Source organism: Vicugna pacos, chromosome 34 (genome assembly GCF_048564905.1).
Source record: "Vicugna pacos chromosome 34, VicPac4, whole genome shotgun sequence".
Lineage (NCBI taxonomy): Eukaryota > Metazoa > Chordata > Mammalia > Artiodactyla > Camelidae > Vicugna > Vicugna pacos.
This window is the reverse complement of record NC_133020.1, coordinates 21259982-21281258: the sequence shown is the minus strand read 5'-3', so window position 1 is coordinate 21281258 and position 21277 is coordinate 21259982. Positions and strand designations below refer to the sequence as shown.

Sequence of the window (21277 nt, the reverse complement as noted above, 5' to 3'; positions counted from 1 at the left end):
GTAGGGTCTCCCGCCTACTCCCGCAGATAAAATACATCCTGACTTGGCATTTGTGGCTTAAACAAAGAAAGAAGCGGCAAAGATTGGGAACTATGGAAATCAGAGATGATTCCTGCTCTGTTTTTTTGGAGACACTGTTCCTCCCTCCTACTCATGCCCTCAGAGGCCACTGGCCACACTCAGAGGCCCCTTCTGAGCCAGGATGGTTGGAAAGTCATGAGGAGTCAGCCTCCTCCATTTCCTCAGCTCTCTCGGGCTCACCTGTCCTTCTGCGGGTCCATCTAGGGCTGACTCACCTAGGGAGGGGCTGTGGGTGCAGAGGGCAAGCCATTCCCTTCCCCAGACCAGTACCAGGAGGCAGAGTCCGGGCGGCATGGCCACTCCAGCTGGAGGAGGAAGAAACACCCTGATGGGGGAAGCGCCCCCCCCACCCAGCCTGCTTCTCTGAGCCCTTTCTAAGGTTTTTTGGGGGATGCACAGAAAATTCCTTGGGGGTGCCTGCCTGATGAGCTTTCAAAGCCAGAACAAGGTGAAGAGGCAAAGCAGGTAGCCTTCCCCCAGCAGCTGTCCCACCGGCACGCTGTCTGCTGTTCAGGGTTCATCTTGTGCGTGTTATCTCGATGCGCCTTGGGAAAAAAAGCCCCAAAGAGCCAGACACCGTCCACAGATCACCCCCAGATTCACGGTAGCCGAGACAATCCGGGGCGTCTGGGCCGGGGAATTCTGAGCGCTGAAGGCAGCAGGGCTGGCAAGAAGAAAACTTCAGCTGTCAGCGTGAGTCTGGCTCTGCACTTCGCTTGGAGGGAAAACGTTCCTGTGAGAGGCCAGCCGTGGAAGGACCCTGTGTGCGGCCGCCGGCGGCTGAAGCACGGACAACGCCTGCTGTGTGCAGGTAGGTTTCCTCTCGTTTGCTTCCTGTCAGATGGCAACAGCCGCACTCACCTGACTTGAGGGCTGTCCCGTGACCAGTTCTCCCCAAAGAGGGGCCGGGACCGTCCAGCCAGGGGCTCTCTTGAGGGAGCCAAGCCGGGGCTGCATGTCAGATTCACCGCCTGCGTGATCCTGGGCCTGACGCCGCCGTCTCTCGGCCCCATCTCCTCATCTGAACGGGAGTGGCGGTGCGACGGCCCCAGGGGAGCGAAGTCGGGTAACACAGACACGGGAACCGAGGGCCATGTCTTGCAGGTGCCGCAAGGTCGGTGACGTTAATGCAGTGTTGTTTCTCTGAAGTTGGCAGGACCTGACTTCCCACTTGGACAGTCGGATGGTGCTCAGACCCTGAACTCCTGGATCTGAATCCCCACTCTTTCTCCTACGGGAAGATAAACAGAATCCTAAACTGTCCCTTGAGTGAGTCACTGTGTCACAAATATCTCGAATGAGGCAGCTGAAGGTGTCACTAAACTGGCACCATCCAGAGACCCCAGCTGATGGGGATGGGGGAGTTAAGACCAAGAACCTGAGAGCGACAGAGCGCTGGAGGTCAGGGCGCCGGGCATGCTGCCCCAGGGCTCGGCGCGGAGTGAGGTGCTGCTTGGAGTCACCTGGACACAGAATGCCACGTTCCTTTTTGAGACGCCAGCATCCCCGTGTCCCTCTGGTTCCCCCTTCTTGGCTTTGACTGAGGTCCTTTTGTGTTCTGTATGGACGGACGTGAGGAGGAGGTGGGGACATGGCGCCCACCCCAAAGGGCTCTGCTGTCACGGGGGGACCAGGGGCCAGCAAAGGGGCATCCACTGGGGTCAGATGCCCCGGCCATAGGGCCCGGGTAGGTCACACCCCACCTCGGGGCCTCTGTATCCTGGCTGAGAGACTCCACGGTGCAGTCACAGGAGGGAGGGAGACGGTGCAGGTGGGAGACAGGAACGTGACCTCACAGACATCCCGTTGTGAGGGGCAGTGGGGGCGTTCAAGTGTTGACAGCAAGAAAGAGCAAGCTGGAGGGAGGTTAGAGGTCAGGGTAGCCGGAGACGCTCTTCCAGCAAAGTCCACTGATACACATGAAAGCCACACGGTGAGGGTCAAGGCGCAAGGAGGGGGAGCCCTGGGGTCAGCCTACAAGTTTAACTGGGAAGTGGTGGGGCTGGGAGGGTCACTTGGGTCAAGTGAGGTGGCCTTCACAGTAAGGGAGCCGTGGGCCCGCTGGAAGGCAGAGGGAAGAGCGAGGAGGGGAAGACATTCGGGGTGTTGGAACGGGGAGGGGCCGCTGGAGCCAGAGGAGAGGGGCTTGGAGCCCCGACGGGTGAGCAGGCCAGGCCTGGAGGAACCTTCTCCCCTTTTCTCCGGGGGCTGTGGGGGCGACACCAGAGAAGGAGGGAGGGGAGACGCCTTCCTGGAGGGTCTCTGGAGTGGCCCCATGGGAGACGCAGCTGAGCCTTGTGCCCAGGTGCTTCCTAGGGCCCTGACCTGCTGGATGTGGGTTTACCAGCATCTCCCGGGGAAGCCCGGTAAAGCACACAGACGCCTGGGCTGCACCCCAGGCCTTCTGAATAGGTGAGGTTGCCGTCTGTGACTCTAAAATCCCACGGGTGACTCTGGCCCCAACCCAGTTTGAGACTGGGCCCCTGGATCCAAAGGTCCACACCCAGGGAGGTCCCTCCCCGCTGAGCCCTGGGAAGTTCATCAATGTCCTCTCAGGCCCACTGCAGGGGAGGCGGGGGGAAGGGGGGGAGTCCACCTGCTTCCCCCCAGCCCGGCTCCTTCCCACCGTGGTGAGGCATCAGCCTGATGGAGGCTGGGTTCCGGTTCCACCAGGGTCACCGTGTTTGAGTGTTAACTTTTGCTAAACGCTGCTATTAGGGCTGATAATGGAAATCTGCAGGCAATCCAAACAGCTCAGGGGCAGTGATGGTTTGCCTCCTGACCTGTGACCTCCTGAATTCCGCCCTGTGAGCTGGGATGTGCTGCTGGCACTTTCCTGGCTGAAGCATTTGTTTGGTCTGAGAAAAAACAGTTGCAGCGCGGGAGCTGCCAGGGACACGTGGAAGCACAGAGCCGTGGTGGACCTCGCTGCCCAGTCGGGAGGCTGGACGTAAAGCACCCAGCCCCACGCCACCCCGCTCCCTGACCTTTCTCACTCTAGTGACACCACCTCTGGGTCCTAGTGACTAAATTCAGCGCCCAAGTTAACCCTGGGTGTTCGTCAACATGCCAATCAGTAAACTCACAGGAAGCAGCAAGGGCCGCCCGCCGCTGACACGGCTCTGAGGCCCGCCTCCCTGGCGTCCTCCTCGGCTCCACGCGGGGCCTGGCCGCAGAGGCCGAGGCAGCGGAGCCACAGAGCGGCTGAGACGACACCAGCGGTTCCCTCCCTGTCAAATTTCAAATGCGGGCCTTAAACACGTCCGATTCCGAGCGGAGAAACAGGTAAACGCTTTGACAGGCTGGGTGGGGGCTGGAGGGCGGCCTGCGCTTCCCAGACCTGAGGGGGTGGGAGGGGACCAGACTGGGGGGCCAGCGGGCTGGAGGGAGGGAGGCGCTGCTGGCGACCTCACCCGGCCTCTCTGACTCCTCCCCTTCTCATTTCCTTTCTGCCTTTCCCGGAGCCTGGCAACCACACCTATGTCCCGCCTGCCTCTTTCATCCGTGGGCTGCCATCTGTGGTGCATTGTAAGCCGGAATTTCTGGAAACGGGAAAGCTACCAGATCCACGGCGGAGGGACTCCACTCCAGATGGAATTTCAGGCGCCGCGCCATCTGAACGGACGAGATCCTTTGGGGCCCCGGGGTGGGTGGGGGCCCTGGGGACCTTCCAGCACCTTTCGGTCTTACCACCCAGGCGGCCGCCAGCCTCCAGGCCGCTCCCCAAGGCACTGTCCCTGCTCCCCCTCCCAGCGGTGGCAAGTGGCCAGGAGCCGTTTGCTCAGCTTTTAGGTTGAACTGAGGGACAGGACAGGGTCTCCAGAAGCTGAGCGAGGAGGCCCAGGTTACTGGAACCCCTGCCAGGCACCCAGGGCCCTCGGGGCTTCTACTGGCTGGGAGGGTTTTGAGTGTGTGATTCAAAGACACTTTCATTCTAACAATTACAGGGTCAGAAGGAATCCGGTCACAATCAGTCCTTTAAGACCTTCTCCCTTTGCACTTGGAGAACTCCGGGCATAGGCGGCTGAAGACAGCGACCCAGACGGGCAGAGGACAGTCACTTGCTTGGAACCCAGAGCACGTACACACTGACTTAGGTCCAAGCGGCGGCCCGAGAGCCTTTGATGTGGGGGAGAGAGGAATGAACAGGCGGGTTGGCAGCTGGGCCAGAGAGAGCGGGGACAGGGCACCTCTCTCTGGGGAGCAGCTGTCTCAGAGCTGCCAGAAGCGGGGGGAGCTGAGGACCTGAATAGGGACGTCCCGGGAGGGGCAAGGGCCCGAGCGGCCACGGCCTAGTCCACGCTGTTTGAAACAAAGGGTGTAGTCTCAGCCTTGTCCTCTGGGGGCCGGGGGCCAGTCGGCTGGAGGGGAGAGAGCAACCCCAGGGAGGGAGGAGCACAGGGAGGCCCCTCAGCTGCCGGGACCGGGCTCCAGGGTCCGTGAGGCCGGCTGTGCCAGAGATGGTGCGTCCTGCGCCCCTGCCCCCCCCCCCCAGGCTGAGACCCAGGTTTAGCTGCAGACCCCCACTCTGACTTTCTCCCCAGTTTCTGGGCTCAGGAGTGGCTGGCGGGCTGGTAGCAATAGAGGCTGATTTAAGCAGCTGAAGCCACAGGCGTACCAGGGCCGAGGTGGAGAGAGAGGCTGCCCCAACGCCCCGGCTCTCCACCCTACCCCACTGTCACCCAGGGACCGGAATCCAGGCCGGTCCCAACTCCGCAGACAATGGCAGAGGGGAGCTGGGCTGGAGACCGCGGGGGGTTCAGTGCTTTTGTGTGCAATCCGGGCAAGCTTCCAGGGAGGCAGGACCCCAACTACCCCAACTAAGAGCCGAAGGAGGGCAGGTGCCTCCCCCCAGGGGCTGGAGAAGGCATGCTTTTAGTAAAGCAATTCTGGGGCGGGGCCTGGAGCTCAGGGAACAAGCCCCTGAAGTGGGCTCAGGCCCCGAGAAGCAGGGGTGTGTGTGTGTGTGTGTGTGTGCTGTTTCCTCCTCTCTGGCCTCCACCCGCCAGAGGCTGCAAAGAAAGCAAAGACCCACCAAATCCCAGGGTGGGGGGCTCCCCCTAGTGGCCCCACAGACCCACTGGCTGACCCCTGGGGTCTTGACGGGAGGGAAGCAAGCAGGTGTTTGAACAAATCGAGTCTGGAGTGAGAGAGAACGGTCCCCTCCTGGACACGAGCCCACTGACCTGAGAAGACGCATCGGCGCCATGAGATCATAGCAGCGGTGCTCGCAGGGGCCGGGGGTCAGGGGGGTACAGCTCAAACGTCCACTGACGGACGGATGGATAAACAAAACGCGGTCGAAACACACAGCGGAACACTACTCAGTCTTAAAAAGGAAAGAAAATTTGACTCGAGCTGCAGCATGGATGAAGCTTGAAGACACTGTGCCCAGTGAAATAAGCCAGACACAAAAGGACAAACCTTGTGTAACTCCACTTGTCTGAGGGGCTGAGGGTAGTTAAATACAGACAGAAAGTACAGCAGTGGTGACCAGGGGCAGGGGAGGCTGTGTAATGGGGGCGGCTTCAGCGGACGAAGATGAAAACGTCCTGGGGACGTGACTGCACGGCCATGTGAACCTGCCCGACACCACCGAACTGGAGGTGGTTACAGTGGTGAGTTTTATCTTACATTTTACCATAATAAGAAAAAAAAACAGGAAAAAAGAAGGAACACTTCATCCATCCTCGTGGGCATAAGCACACCTTTTCCCAGAGTCCTAAACAGTTTCCCTAATCATCCGATTTGTGTTGAAATTTCCTGTGCTGGTCTCGGCCTAGAATGAGCTCGAGGGGCACTGCGGTCATAAAACCCACTCAGTCTGGAAGGATAAAGTGGGAGGAATTGCTGTGCTTGATGTGAAAACTTACAGTCCAGCTGGGGAAGCAAGACGGCAAGGTCTCAGGGGAGGGACGGACAGACCAGCTGAACCGAGTAGGGGGCCCGGGGACGGACTCGCAGGAAAACTCCCGAATGCCGTTGGCAAAGCAGCCAAGGGTAGTTTTTTCAACCCACAGACTAAAAATACGAGCCTTAACCTCAACCTCACACGTCATGCAAAAGTTCCCGTGCCCATCGCCAGCCACCAGGGACGTGCCAGCGACGTGCACAGTGCGCACCACTCAGCACCCACAGAACCTCTAAAGCGCACGTGGTGACACCGCCGCCCGCTGGCGAGGACGCAGGAAGCCGGATCTCTCGCGTGTCACCAGTGGGATGGAGAGTGGGGCAGCCCCCCCGGGAGAGACGGGCAGTTCCTTGAAGAACTAAACATACACTTCCGTACCACCCAGCAGCCGCACACCTGGGCGTTTATCCCAGAGAGGTGAAGACGGACGCTCGCACACAGCCCGCTCGTGGACGTTCAGAGCAGCTCCGTCCGCAGCAGCCCGAACTGGAGACAGCCCGCAGGTCCTTCAGCAGGTCAGCGCGTCCCGTCCACACTGAGCACGCTACGGAAAGGAACCAACGCTGACCCGCGTGACAGTCCGGGTGGATCTCAAAGGCGTTCTGCCGAGAACAGCCAATCTCCGTCTATTTGACAGTCTCGGAATTATAAAGGTGGAGAACAGACTCGGGGGTGTCAGGGGTTCAGGAGGTGGGCGGCAGGAGGGGGGCGAGAGAGAGAGAGATCTTTGTGGTGGTGGAAACAGTCCGTGTCTTGACTGACAGTCCGCACGTGATAAAACGGCCAGAACCACACACGCGCGTGCGCGTGCGCGTCCGCGTGCACACGCAGCCCGGGTAAGCTGCGAAGCCTGCATTAGCTCTGCGCGTTGCACCACCGGTGTCCTGGCTTTGATCTGCTCTGTGACATGTGGCCATGGGCAAAAACTGGGTGAAGAGGACAGGGGACTTTCTGTACCATTTTTCTAACTTCTTGCACATCTATTATCACTTTTTTTTGAAGATTAGGGGAAAACCCACTCAGCTCTTCAAGGGACAAGAGGGAAAGGGAAGGGCGTGCCGTGAGGCACTCACCCCGAGCAGGGCGCCCCACCTGCGGTGTCACCCAGCCCTCCTCGTGGTCCTGGAAGGACGTCTCCCCCCACTTCAGAGGCGGGAGACCAAGGCCCAGAGGGGAGGACTGTGTTTCCACCAAGTCTGTCACCTGGAAGCCCGCTGTCTTCAGGAGCAGGAGCACCAGTGAGGCCCGAGCCGGAAGAGGAGCAGTTACCGTCGTCCTGGATACAGGCTCCCCTGCGGCCTGAGTGGCTCGTCTGCCTGGGGTCCGGCTCCACGTCGCCAGGGGCAGCCCCCGTTGCCTCGCGAAGGCGCGTGTCCTCCAAACACCACGTTCGCCGCCTCGCTCTCCAGCCGCGAGCCCAGGGGCCACTGACTGAAGGCTGACCCTTGGCCTGGAGCTCAGGCTCACGAGCCCGCCCAGCTGCCCCCTTAGGAAACGTCCCCACGCCCTCCCTCCGCTCCCCTCATCGGGCTGGAGCCCCACAGCCAGGCCCACGGTCTTCAGCCCCACCAAGACCCAGCTAGACTCTGTCCTCCTCACAGACCACCCCCAACACCCAGGGCACCAGCCCTTCACCCCCAAGAACAGGGGTCTCCCTGGCACAGAGCAGGTGCCTGGGGCAGGCTTGTCCAATGAGTGACAGTGAGCTTGTCATGATGGCCTTGTGCCAACGTCCACTGTGTGTTCATAGGTCAGCTGTACCTGCCTCTCCAGCCTGGAGTCAGGGGCGCCCGGCTCACCCCCTCCGCTGGACGCCCACCCTCGGGACCTGCGCTGCTGTGTGGCGGGGGCTTGGGGACCAGCCGCCCCAGGTGGCTTCCGGCTTCTCTTCTCCGTGGAGAAGCGGAGTCCCGGTGAGCATGGCCTCTGCCGAAGCCCATCCGCCCACGTCTTTCCCATGGTCGATCCTCGGGTGACTATAACCCCCTGCGGTCGTGGTCGTGGTCGTGTGCCGCCACCTCGGGACGAGCAGATGCAGAGGGGCCTCGGGAAGCGTGAGGCTGGAGACACATTTGCGCGGCTGGTCGACCTCCCTGCCTCCCCTGGCCTCGAGAGCAGGCTGAGGCCAGGAGGGAGACCCGGGGACTGGGGACGAGCTTGGGTGGACACAGCGAGTCGGGAAGCACCTGTCCGGTCTGCTCTCGGCTCCGGGGCGCCTGCAGCCCTCCCAAGCCCGTCAAGGGGTCACCTGCCCGGGACCTGGCCGGCGGTTTCCGGCCCTTGCGCCCGCGCTCGGAGGCCTGGTGTCCGGACTCGCCGCCCAGGCCCCAGGCCCCGCAGAGCCCCCGGGAGACTCCTGCTCTCAGGCAGTAGTGGGTCCAGGTCACAGCTCCAGCGCCTGAAGTGGCCGGTAGGGGACGGAGGGCAGGGCAGGCCAGGCCGCGGCGGCGGAAGGGGTGGGTGAGCCCCCGGGAGCTGCGTCTCCCTTCCCTGCTCGCGGCTCTGCCGCTGGTCACACCCACCCCGGCACCAGCCCGGTGCCGACGCGCCAAGCACACAGAGCGAGCCTGTAAACCCCGGGAGCCCGAGCCACAGTCCAGAGTTGTGACTGGAGGAAAATTCGGGCATTTCCAGGCCACGGGGGGCAGACTACACCTTAGGGGCAGAATCCAGCCCACTGTCCGTTTTCGTATGACCCGCAGGCTAAGAATGGCTTCTACGTTTTTCAGTGATTGGAAAAAAAAAACTTTTAGAAAAGAATAGTATTACATGACACGTAAATATTAGACGAAATTAGAATTTCAGCTTCTCAAATAGAGTTTCACCAGGAGACACACAGCAGAGCAGAGACTGCGCATACAGCCTGCAAAGCCTGCCGTCAAGGCCTCCTGCAAGATGGAAGCGCAGGGCCCCTGCCTTAAGGAAATTTGTTAGGAGCGCCGCGATGGTCAGAGTGGAGCTCGGAGCAACAGTGGTGTCCCCTCGAAACCCAGGGTCCTGTGCGACAGCCGAGAGCTGGCCTGGCTAAACGTTCGCCACCAGCCTTGTCACAGAGCAGCTTGACCAGCATCTGCTCCAGGGGCTCGAACACCAACCGTTTTTAAAGGAAAAAAAAAAACCACTTCATGTTAATCTTCAGCAAAACATTTAGAAGAAGTTATTAAGGTATATCTGGACACATTTTGAAAAGAAATTATTAAATACGAGGACCCACTATGGCTCTTTCCTTTTCTGATGGGGTTGTCTGTGGGGGTGGGAGAGTCCTGGATGTGGGGGGGCCCCAGCCCTTCAGGCCAGCCTGTCGCCCCCACTCACACCCAAGTATCAGGGGAAGCTGTGACACTCGTCTCCTTCGTGCCTGAAGGCAAAATTTTGAAGTGTAAGTATCTTTGAGTTGTCTTATTTCTCAAGACACGACGGCTCCTTTGAAAGTCTGCACCATAAGCCTCATGGTTGGGTTGGGAAGTTATTTTTGAAAATTACTCCGCGATTATTTGGGCTTCTTCTCAAGCCATTTCAGAGGCCGGGCAGGAGGCTGAGTGCATATGGCGCTTTAATCAGATATGGTGACTAAACTGGGGGCCAAGCTCGGCAGGAGATGCAGTTTACGGGTGGCCCCCCGCATAACCCACAGGCTCCCACCTGTGCCTGCGGCTGCAGGGATCTGAGGGCCCCAGTGAGGTCACCGTTTGGAAGCGTCTTCTGCCATCTCCACTGGGTGACACCGGCCTTTTCACTAACATGTGAGGTGCAGCCTCCCCAGGAGGTGCCAGTGGGGTGTCCATAACTGGCTGGAGTAAACAGCCTGGATCTTTGCCATTTCCGGGACCTCAGGTTTCTCCCTGCGGAGGCTGAAGGGCCCGTGCCTGGCCTCCGGTTGCCCAGCTCCTGCGTGGACCCTGGGGGGAGACGTGCCCTTCCCTGCCTGTGGAGGGGGAGCTCCCCGAGCAGGGGGCACACGCTGGGGCCAGGAAAGACTGTAGTTGGTGTGTGATTCAGGTGGGGCCCCTGCACAGAGGGGCCCTGGGGCTGCCACCAAGTGGCCGTGGGACCAGGACCACAAAGCTTGGTGTTTCCAGACTGCCTTTTGTTTAAAGTGGGGGATTATCTGTGGGGTAGGAGAGAGCCCTGGATGTACAGCTCCGTGGTAGAGCACGTGTTTGTTGTGCAGGAGGTCCAGGGTTCAATCCCCTGTGCCTCCGTTAAGGGGGGAAAGGCAAAGTGAAGAGACCCTTTCCAGCTCTAATCACCTGTAAGTCTAGAAGGAAGAATTCTCTAACTGCCTCCGCGGTCGGATGCCTGCTCGCACCCTTGCGACGGCCTCCTCTGATTCCTTCTGGATTAGCTCAGTGCAGCCTTGCCCCCAGGACTGTCCGAGTTGGCAGTACTCGCACGTTGGGCCGTTCGGCTTTTCATAAACTTTATGATTTAAATCTTGTGCTCTTAACACCTTCTTTGCGAGCCTCAGAGGGGAACAAGAATGTGGAAGTTGTTTACTCATTTCCTTCGTGGCGGGGAGACCCTCACACTTGGCCAAAGCCTGTGTATACGTGTGTGAACAGAGTTGGGCTGTGTGGCTGTAAGTGTGTGTGCGTGCGCTCGCACACACACGCACACACTCAGAGGAAGAGGGGGAAGCTTTGGAAAAACTGGCTACATCTCAGTCCCCAGCAAGTACCCAGAACATCAAAGGAGCCCTTGAGCATAAAGACTTCCCCCCTTCTTTCCGAAGAACCAACACCTGCCTTAGACCCTGAGTCTCTGGCCCCACCGAGGTCGGAGAGGTAAGGAGGAAGCCTCGTCACCCTTCCTGGGAGCCACTGGAGGAAAGTCCGAAGACAGCCAAGGACCCGATCCTGGGGGAGCAGACGGTACGGCCACAGGGAGACTGCGGCCAGGCTCCCAGGCTCCAGGGGCAGGCCCCGGCGGCCCCCTCCCAGCCCTGCGCCCGGAGCCGCAGTGAGGCCGGGCTGCACCTCGCCCCGGCCTGGAAACGAACGTGACAGCAGGCGACCCGGTCTGGCCCGCAGGGGAGGTCACTTCCTAAACGGCGTCCGTGCTAGATCACGCCCGGCGACGGCAGCCGGCCAAACCGGGCAGAGTCAGAGCTCGCGGAGAGGACACAGCCGCTCCAGGCACGGGGCAACTCCCGCGGGGCACGAGGACGCGCCGCTGCCCGTGGGGACCCGAGGAGGGCAGGCGCAGCCCGTCCACGGGGGCCTTCCAGCCGCAGGCGGTGGAGGGAGTCCGCGCGTGCTCCCTCTTGTGGGCTGGATGGGGACCCTGCCCCCGGCAGGTTCCAGCCCACGCTGGGGGGCTGTGGCTGGACCCCAGTACATGACATCCCGGCTAAGGAATCTGGAGGCGGGCTCGTCTCCCGGGGCTCACGTCACAGTGACTAACAGGCAGGGGGCGGGGGGCGGGTGGACAAAGCCCACATTCAAGAGCCTGTCCCCGTAGGAGGGTAACGCGGCCCGGCTGACGGGCAGGCGCTCTGGCGTCTGGGGCTTTCCTGTGACGCAGACGCACCACGACGGCTGCTGCCTGACTGCCCGTGGAGGCGCTGCATCCAGGCTACGGCCAGACCCCCACGGAGAGTGTGCAGGGGGCAGGTGAAGAGGTTGGCGTCCCCCGGGAAGGCCTCCCCTTTCAGGCCTTGTCTTCCCATCTGTGGCAGTGGGCATTCTTATTTCTACTTTAAAAACGAGGACACTTAAGACCAGAGAAGCCAAGTGCGTTCTCCAAGGCCACGCACCCGACACGTGGCAGACAGGACTGGCCCGTCTGCCAGCTCCGGGCCCACTCGCCTTCCCGTTCAAGGCCGAGGTCCCCACAGGCCAAGCCCTACTTTGCCCTGGTTCCCTGCCTGTCCCCCCTGCCGGCCCTACAGAGGCCACCGTGGGGAGGGGCCGGGCAGCCCGGAGACGCAGTCCACTAGGCCCCACAGAACGCCCTGCGACAGCCCCGCTGACAGGAGGGCTGCGTGGTGGCTTGAGTTTTCTTTTCCCCTAAGGAGTCAGGTGACTCCTAACAGCTGCACGCTCACCCTGGCGTCCGTCCACACCATGATGCCCATCAGAGAGGAGCCGGACAGGAGGCCTCCAGCCGCCCGGCGCGCCGGAGCCGCCCCGGGTGCCGCCCCGCCCGCCCACAGCTCTGGGTGGAGGTCGCGGCAGCTTCCTTTGGAATAAAGTCATAGTAAGAGGAGACTGGGGTCTGAAAGACCCAGCAGAAGCCACCCGGGGTATGGAATCCACCACAGGCCGCGGCTGGGCCGCAGGTCCGTGTGGGTCGCGCTCCTGGGCATCGTGGGCCCTTCGTCCCCAGCCCTGCAGCCCTGCCCCCGCCGGGCTCGGGAGCCGAGCGGCCTGGCCTGATGGACATGGACCGCTTGCGTCCCAACATGTGTCCTTCCCGCCTCTGCGCCCTCGCCGGGGCCACCCTCTGCCCCCCACCTCGGACACCCCTGCTGGCCAGTTTGTCCCTCAGGGTCAAACGTGAAGGCCCGGGAAGAGCACGGCGCCTCCTCTGCCCCCACGGCACCTGTGGGGGCGCCTCCCCCGTCCCCGGAGAAGCGGCTGCAGGGCTGGGAGGCAGAGCGGGGCTGCAACTCCAGCTCGGCCGCTGACAGGACTCGGCCGTGGGAAGGCTGCCAGCTGCTGTGGGCTCTTCTGTGAAGTGGGGACGGCACGAGTGTGCAGCGGGACGGAACACGCGGCGTGCTGAGCCCTGAGCTGGCACCCGGACCCCGGAGGACAGTCCGCGTGTGCTCCCCAGAAGCGCGGCTGAAGGCGTGAGCACTGGACGTGGGAAATTCCAAGCACACGCAGCAGACAGAACAGGGCGAGGCGCCTGGTACCCCACACCCGGCCAGTCTCCCGCGTCCACGTCGGCTCCTCGCCGCCTCCCCAGCACACGTGCGGGCGGTTTCAAAGCAAACTGCAGGGGGAGGGTGTAGCTCAGCGGTAGAGTGCCTGCCTAGCATGCACAAGGTCCTGGGTTCAATCCCCAGCGCCTCCATTAAAATAAATGAATAAATAAACCTAAAAAAGCCACAGCAAGCTGCAGATGTGAAGAAAGCACCTTTACGCTTTATACCCTTAAAGGAGCAGCATAATCACCTGTTGTCCTCGTTACCAGTCACGACCTAGAGAAGGCTGAGGGCGGGGCGCGGCCAGGGCTCCAGGCTGCGCCTCCAGGGCCCCCACCCTGGACGTCTGGGGAAGCCTGTGGGTCCCACGCCAGCTCCCTCAGGACACGCCCTCACCCCAGGGCCCAGCCAGCACTTACCCGTCTTTGGGCCAGCCCGCGATGCTCCAAATAATTGTCATCTTCTCCCAACCCAGAGAAAAAACCACCTTATTGGATGGAGTTCTCTACATCACGTAGTCTCCCTGAACCGTGTGGTCTCTGCGTCCATCTGTCAGCGACTGAGTGAGGCAGCCCCCAGGGTGACAACAGACGGTGAAACAAGGATGGAAAGCCCTGGGAGCGGCTGCCCGGCGCCACGGACGGCTGGCTGCGGACGCCGCTGCTCGTGCCTGCGACTTCACACCGTGCAGTGGAACGCACGTCCTGCCAGGGCCACCGCCCCTGCTTCACGAAGGGGCAACGAGCAGCACCAGTCTTTGACCCCATGCCGGTGCCGTCCCCCAGGCTGGAGGGAGCGAACCGGGGCAGAACCCGGTGCGGGCAGAGCCTGTGGGGAGGGTGGGGTCCCCACGCGGCAGAGGGAGGGACCACGGCAGGCAGGCCACCCCTTCTCGGGGGAGACAGAAATGAAGCAGAAAACCAATTCTCATCAAAAAGCCCCCAGGAGAATTTCTTCCTGAGCATCGGGCCCAAGACAAACGCCCAAGCCGGACGTTTCCTGAGCAGACTCTCAGCCTTGTGCTCCCGGCCGATGCAGCTCGCACCCCCCAGAGCCCTGTCGTCCGCACACACCCAGCAATGCTCCGACCCCACCCTGAACAAACCCCTCAGGCCGTGCCCCGTGGGCGCCTGCTCTAAGCTCTGGACCACAGTTAGAGCTGAGACCCTGGCTCAGGCCTCGGGACTCGGGGCTGGGGGCTGTCAACCCCAAGTCCGCGTGGGAACCCGCGGGGCACACCCTCTGCGAGGTCACCCACCAGGCGCGTGAGGGCCAGGGGTGCTGCCCGCCTGTCCGCCCTCCCCTCACCCGGGCATCCTTGCTTCCCGGGTGCCCACCAGGGAGGCTGGCCCAGCTCACCTGGATTATCAGACTGGATGAGGCTCAAAGAAAAACACGGCACACAATTTTTAAATAACTTTATAATTTCCTGATGGATTTAGTTTGTGAATAAAAAAGAAAAAGATGAACAAAGTGTTTACAATAATTATCAAGGCCAAGTCAACTAACACAATTGCTCTGTGACGTCAGGGCCCGTCCGTGACGCGACTCAGGCCCGCACGCGCACACGGCGGGAGGCGGCGGTGCCTCAGCGGCACAGACACCACCGTCATGGCTGCTGCTGTCACCAGAAGGAACTCAAGCTACAAGGAGTCAGGCCCGGCGCTCCCCCCTGCAGCGTGGCTCTCCCTCCTGACGCGGGAGTCCCAGGAGCCCCGAGGCCGCCACCGGGCAGACGGGCGGCAGGGGCGGGGCTGCCCGTGGGGTCTGCTGCCCGGGGGACTACAACACTGCTGCGGTCGGGAGGGGCTGCTCCGGCCCCGGTGGGCCTGGCTTCGGCGGGGTCACTTCCCTTCCTGAACCCGGGCCTGCTGGGGCCCAGACAGCCCAGGAGACCCAGGCTCTAAAAAGCGAACAGCGAAAGAATGTAGGGGCTGAAGCCAGAAGGAACCGGGACCTGAGGCGGACTCCCTCACCTGGATTGCAGGCTCCAGGCCGGCCAGGGCTCGGTCCAGCGTGGACGGGTCACCGGATGGTATAGCACCAAGTGGGCAGGAGGAGGGGCTGCGGCCGTCCAGGGCTGCTGCCAGGCGTGGGGCTCCGGCGCCAAGACCGGGCGGCCGCGCGGTATCAGGCACACTGAGCTGGGACCAATGTGGGGCGAGGGGGGTTCTGGGCTCACAAATTTGGGAACCTCTAGCAGAGATCCTGAGGACGTATGGGCAAACTCTGGCACAGTCGGGACTCGGGGCCCCAGGTTCCTCCTCCTCTTCCTCAGCGGCCACCGCCTTCACCAGGCAGTCCACCAGCCTGACTGCGGCCCCGCGGCCTCCAGCAGCTGGCCTGGCTGCCCGCCCAGCCAACAAGGGAGGAGGGGAGGAGTCCGGCTGCCCCGCAGCTTGAATTCCTTTATTAACATGATGTTGGCTTGCATTTTTCAAAACACAGCTCTTTAATTTTTCAGCTCTACAACTACTTTTTAATATCTTAATAATCTCAACAACAGACACAGTGTAACTGCCCCGATTCTCGGAACCACACGGCAACACCGACAGGCAGAGAAACGGGAGGAGGTGCGAGGGGTCAGAAACCCGCTCCCTAAACCGCCCCTCCCCCGAGAGCCAGGAGGAGAAACACCCACAAGAGGGTCACAGACTCGCCAAACACGTTGGAAAAAACCAGGAGACGCTTGGTTAGTTTTGACACTAAAAAGTTTGGAAAGTTTTTGCTTAAAAAGAGTTAAGACAGCCATTTTGTTCAGAAGGATTTCCCTGTACGTGTTTTTCTTGCCCAAATATTCCCTTAGTCCACATGGTGCGGGGGGGAGTGCCAGATTCCTCTTAAAACGCTCGTCTGGTCTGAGTCGCTGCCCGAGAAGCCCAGGCTGGCAGTGATGGGCGGCCCCCGGGCCCTGCTCCTCTCCGGCTCTGAACCTCGCGGGCGGGGAGGCCGCAGGGAACAGGCCCACTGTTGCTGACGCGGGGTCCGGGGACTCAGGCAGTGCCCCGGGAGGGGCTTCGACGTGGTGACGTCCCCTCCATCTGCGCTCCCCTCTAGACCCCGGGTCAAGCGGTGGGGCTCCAGGTCAAATGCAAACGCCAATGCTGACTGTCAACAGTCGCCCGGAACTGGGTAGCGACTCCCTCTGCCCTCACTCGGTGGAGGGGCTGAGCTGATGAGCTGCTCCTGGAAAACCAAGCGGATTCCACCGACACAAGGCGCCAGCCCTGTTGCCACTATTGACGCCGGAGGGTGGTGGGTCCCACCTGCCTTCCTGGCTCTCAGTCTGCCACAGCCCACCTTTCCCACTTCAAACAGCATCGGAGCCCTCGTGAGTCTCAACCCAGAGACGTCATGAAGAACTCAGTGGGGACCCGGGATGGGGGGGTGACCCCCCCGAGAAGGTCGTGTTGCTTTTCTTAGTCGGGAGGCCCAGGTGGGAGTCCTCTCGCTCCCGTTATGACGACTGATTTGGGGCACAGAGCTCCTGGTGCTGAGGGGCAGTGGGACCAGCCGACGGGGTGGACGCATCTGGGGACACGGCAGGCAGCCTGCGTGAGTCAAGATTGCACGTCTTCCGTAGCAGCCACGAGGCTGTGTGAAACCATGAAGAGGTCGCAGACGGCAAACCTTGTGTGAGGGGAGCCGTGCGCTTAGCAATGTCGGCCCCATGAATGATCCAAACTGGGCAAGGCCCTCAAGTGCCAGAAACGCTGTCAACTCTGCCCCGGAGCGTGCAGGCGCGTCGCTGTTCACGTAAACTTCAGCCAGAGCCTCGCTCACCTGGGACCACACGGGCCCCAGAACCACTGAGATGCCAGGAGGGGCACGAGGAAGCACCGCAGAGGCTCCACCGAAGTCGGGGACCAGACAGAAGGAGTCGCCCAGACTGTCCTTCTCAGAGGCATGTGTCCAGAGGAACCCTGACCGGCTCTGGAGGGGGCATCAGGAAGGGCCGAGATGAAACGGAGCAGGAAGGAGGCGAGGGGAGCCCCGGCCCAGTGGGCAGGCGGCGGGGTCAGGATAGGATCTGACGGTACAGGGGTGTCAGCGGGACCGGGACCTGCCTGGGGCCACAGGTCGGCCGGCGGGGCCAGGCTGCCGTCTCTGTTCCGCTGTGGTCCTGCAAGGGTGGCGCCGTCTGTCCATCTCCACGTCGTGGTGGGTCACAGGGGACTCCACGACTCCAGCCCTGGCACCAAGGGCCTCCTACCTGATATGTGGGCAGCACAGCAAATACGTGGAATGGAGGTATCTGACCACGAATGGCCACCGCCTCCTGCCTCCCCGCTGCTGCACCCCTCCTCCAGCCAGCCTGCCTAAGAGGAGGCATCTCAGTCCGAATTTACAAGCTGAGTCCACCGGACCCTTCGAGGAGCACTCGACAGCTTCTTGCAGCGAGAGGCCGTTCCACACAGGGAAGCAGGGCAGCGGAAGGCCTGACCATGTAAGTTAGCGGGACAGTCATGGGCTGCCGGTGGGAAGCTGGGCCTGACGGCTGTGGTGACTGGACGGGCAGCACAGACTCTCTGGGCAACCAGGGAAGCAGAAAGGAGACCACGCAAGACGGAAGCATTTAGGCCGGCAACTCTTATCAGAGGACGAGTGTCTGCTGGGGGCCTGGCCGCAGGGGTGGTCAAAGGCCTAGATGTGGGGTAAGTGGTCTACTTCTTGGTGCCTGGTGACTTCTGAAGGCCACCGCCGTGCGTGGGGAAAATGCCAACACCTTCAGCCGGATTTGCAACTTTGGGGTCAATTTTCTGCTTTGCAACACGGAGCTGGCCGTGTTCCACGAGGTGCGCACAGCTGTGCAAAGAAAACACTGCCCACGACCGTGGCACTGTGAACGGCACACTGTTCAGGGTAACACAGCCCCCAGATCCTGAGTCACCAGATGGGATGCTGGAGGCAGTGAGTGACTCAGCCGCCTGCCCCCAAGCCCATAAATTCCACCATAATGAGAAATGCTGATCTGTGGAAGGCTCTTCTGGAAAAGACACCATCTATGAAGATGGGGGAGGGGAGGGGCGTGCCTTTTCCTGCTGACTCCACCAGGTGTGTCTCGCCGAGTCCCTGACCCCCCCCCACCACCAAGAGGCTTTCTGCACGGATGGGTGCCCGACGGTGACCTGCACACAGTAGGCACTTCGTAAGTATGAGCCAAATGAAAGAACGGAGGAAGGAAAGCGTGCGGGGTGAGAAACAGTCATCTGGACTAGAAGCAGCTTCCGGCAGAGCCTGAGGCTCTGGTTCTGCGGTGCTGATGAGGGAGACGTTTGGGAGAAACCAGCCTGACCCCAGGGAATCTTCTGAGAAGCAGAGCTGCGGGCGGGGATGACCAAGCCTGCTTCTCTTCCACGAGAGACAGGATCAGACAAACCCACTCAAAGGTCTTCACGGAGAGGGACTGCCCCGCCTCCTGTAAGCCAAGTGAGGAGAAGCGGGAGGGCCAGGGAGGCGGGGAGGGGGCGGGGGAGACACCAGCCTGGGCTCGGCGGCCCCAGGCCACCCCGCCCACCCACACGCCCCGCAGGAGCGGCACACGTGGAGAGCAGACAGGAGAGAACGGAAGTCACCTTTCTCTCTGTCTCTCTTCCCTCTTCTCTCTGCTCTCTGTTTTAATACTCATTTGGAGATTTTTTTTTTACCCTTTTAGGAGAAAGCACCTGTCGTGCGATTAGAACACTCAGCCCTCTGGTCCCTGGGGAAGCACTCTCTCCGTCTGAGTGGATTCCAGATCGAGTCCTTGGTCAAGGACAGAGGGAAGCGGGCTCCCCCTCTAGTCCCTCTGCAAAGGCAGGGCCGCCAGCTTCCACGGAGACCCAGCCACTCACCAGCCTGGACGTCGGGGGAACGAGTGCAGACGCGGCGGCGGGAGGAGAAAGGCGGAGACGGACTGGAGGGCCTAGCGAGGCGGGACAGATCTGCGGTGCGTGTCTGGTGCCCAGCAGCCTCTGTGCCTCCGTTCCTGGCTCCCGGCGTTGCTCGATGGGGCTGCGGGACCGGCCACCCCCATGAAGGGGGTCAGGACGACTCTTCCAGCGCGTTGACCACCTGCTCCAGGATGTCGGGGCAGTGGTCTGCGATCTGCTGCAGGACGGCGTTGGCGAACTCCTGCAGCTCTGCGTTGTCCCGCTCGCCCTTCTCCAGCTCGTCCTGAAGCTGGAGGAGAGATGGGTTCAGATACAGTGAAACAGCCCTCCGTGTGCTGGGTTAAGAAATACTGCTCACCAATAAAGAAACGGCATTCGTGCTGACGTGGACGGACGTGGAGGGCACTGTGCTGCGTGAAGCACATGCTGCAGGTACCACTGACACGTGGGGTCTGGGGAAAGTCAAGCCAAACCCATAGATACAAGTGAGCCTCTGTCTCAAGGGGCGAGAATGCTTGTTTATCGGGTTGGTTTAATGATTCGGTGAGATATCCACGTGCAGTGTAGTCACAATGCCTGGTCCACAGAAAACGCTTGGTGGGGGTTAGATGTTATAATTATCATGACCGTTGGTTTTATTAAACAGGTAAGATCACCCAGAAAGCTCATGTAGATTAAAATGCAAAAAGAAACAAATTTCAATTTTACTGTTGATAGAATCTAGGCGCTGGGCCAAGAAGCAGCACGCTGCTTTTTCAAATACATTGGCGAGCTGGGAAGAGGTCTAGCCATCTTCTTTCTACTGTGTGCTGATGAGAGACCAACACATGTGTGGGCCAGGCTTAGACGACATGGAGGCTGGGGGCACCTCAAGCCCTGGCTGCACCCTGTGAATATGAGTCTCTGAAACAGGGAAGCCAGGGAGGTCAGGGCCTGTGAACAGGTGCCTGTGAACAAAGCCGCACAGACTGTAACCCAGCAGTGCTGCTGGCTGAGACGGCTGCGACTCTCAAGTCCCTTCAACCGTGCAAAGTAAGTGGGGAGGTTACGAGGTGGTACTGCTCGAGTTTCTTGCCTTTCCTCTTTCCCAGGAATATTCTGGACAACTTTGGTTTATATCCTGAGCCAGAAACCTACACGTCACAAGTCACATATTTATTTCCGTAAAATATTTTTTATTCTAATTTGGCTTCTGTTAAATAGATAATCATTAAACTACCAACAAATACCATATAGTGTAATAACATTTTTTCCGGGTGTTTCATTTTTCTGATTTAAAAAGTATTACACATGCATCATAGACAATTTAGAAAAGCACCAAAAACTCACCTGTACTACGAGCGTTAGGAGACAACCACTGCTACGTGTTTTGTCACATATTCTTTGAGATTTTGTTTTCTTATACATACATGTAATTTTAGAAACAAAATGGCAATGATATTATACAGATTATTTATAAACTGATTTTGTTTTCACCTAAAAGTATACTGTAAGTCCATTTCCAAACCAAATCTCAAAGGCTCTGTTTGAAACCTGGTAATTGATTCTAAAATTTATCCTGAAGTGTAAATATACAGAAAGAGCCAAGGAGGTATTTCAAAGGCGGCTAAATGATGTGAGACTCTCTCTACCAGATTATAAAACACAGTATAAAAGCACACTAATTAGCAGAGTACTGTATTGATAAAGTCAAAGCAGTGGGGTTTAGAATATGAGCAAGAGGCATTTGAAGTCAATGAACTGTATTAGGTAAACTGGGCTCAGCCGTGGCTGGACTCCTACCCATGCCACACATAAACATAAATGTAAAACTGGCTAAAGATCTAAACATAAAAATCATACTGTGAATACACATTCTTCCCAAAGCACACATGAAACATTCTCCAGAACAGATCGCATGTTTGGCACAAAACAAGTCATAATAAATTTAAGAAGACTGAAACCACATCAGGGACCTTTTCTCCCCACAGGGGTGTGACACCAGAAACAAACTACAAGAGGAAAACCAGAAAATTCACAGATATGTAAAAATGAAGTAACAAGCAAATAAAAGCCAGTTGGTCAAATAAGAAATCAAAAGAGAAATTAAAAAAATACCTGGAGACAAATGAAAATGGAAACACAATATACCAAACTCATGGGATGCAGCTAAAGCAGCTCTAAGAGGGACGTTCATAGAAATTAATGCCTGCAATGAGAAACAGAAAAGACCTCAACTATACAACCTAACTTCACACCTCAAGGAACCAGGGAAAGAAGAGCAAATGGAGCCCAAAGTAAGTAGAAGCAAGAAAGAAATGAAACAGTCTAAAAAGACAATACAAAAGATCAACGACATTACGAGCTGTTTTTTTAAACAATAAACAAAATAGGCAAACCTTTAGCTGGACTTACCAAGAGAAAAGAGAACGCAGATAAATAAAATCAGAAATGAAAGAGGAGACATTACAACTGACACCACAGAAATACAAAGGATCGTGAGACTACTATGAACAATTACATGCCAACAAACTGGACAACCTAGAAGCAACGGATGAATTC

The 21277-nt window shown here is 59.2% G+C and overlaps 2 protein-coding genes across 8 annotated transcripts in view; one reads left to right on the top strand and one right to left on the bottom strand.

Annotated features, from left to right (window-relative positions):
• Window positions 1-21277, top strand: part of FBXL14 (F-box and leucine rich repeat protein 14) — a 429592-nt gene that overhangs the window by 42672 nt on the left and 365643 nt on the right. The window lies entirely within an intron of this gene.
• Window positions 15259-21277, bottom strand: part of ERC1 (ELKS/RAB6-interacting/CAST family member 1) — a 294829-nt gene continuing 288810 nt past the window's right edge. For all 7 annotated transcript variants that reach the window (XM_072954473.1, XM_072954472.1, XM_072954475.1 and 4 more), the window contains one exon: window positions 15259-19025. In XM_072954473.1, the coding sequence (XP_072810574.1) occupies window positions 18888-19025 (138 nt within the window). In that variant the 3' untranslated portion in view covers window positions 15259-18887. The remainder of the gene's footprint in view (window positions 19026-21277) is intronic.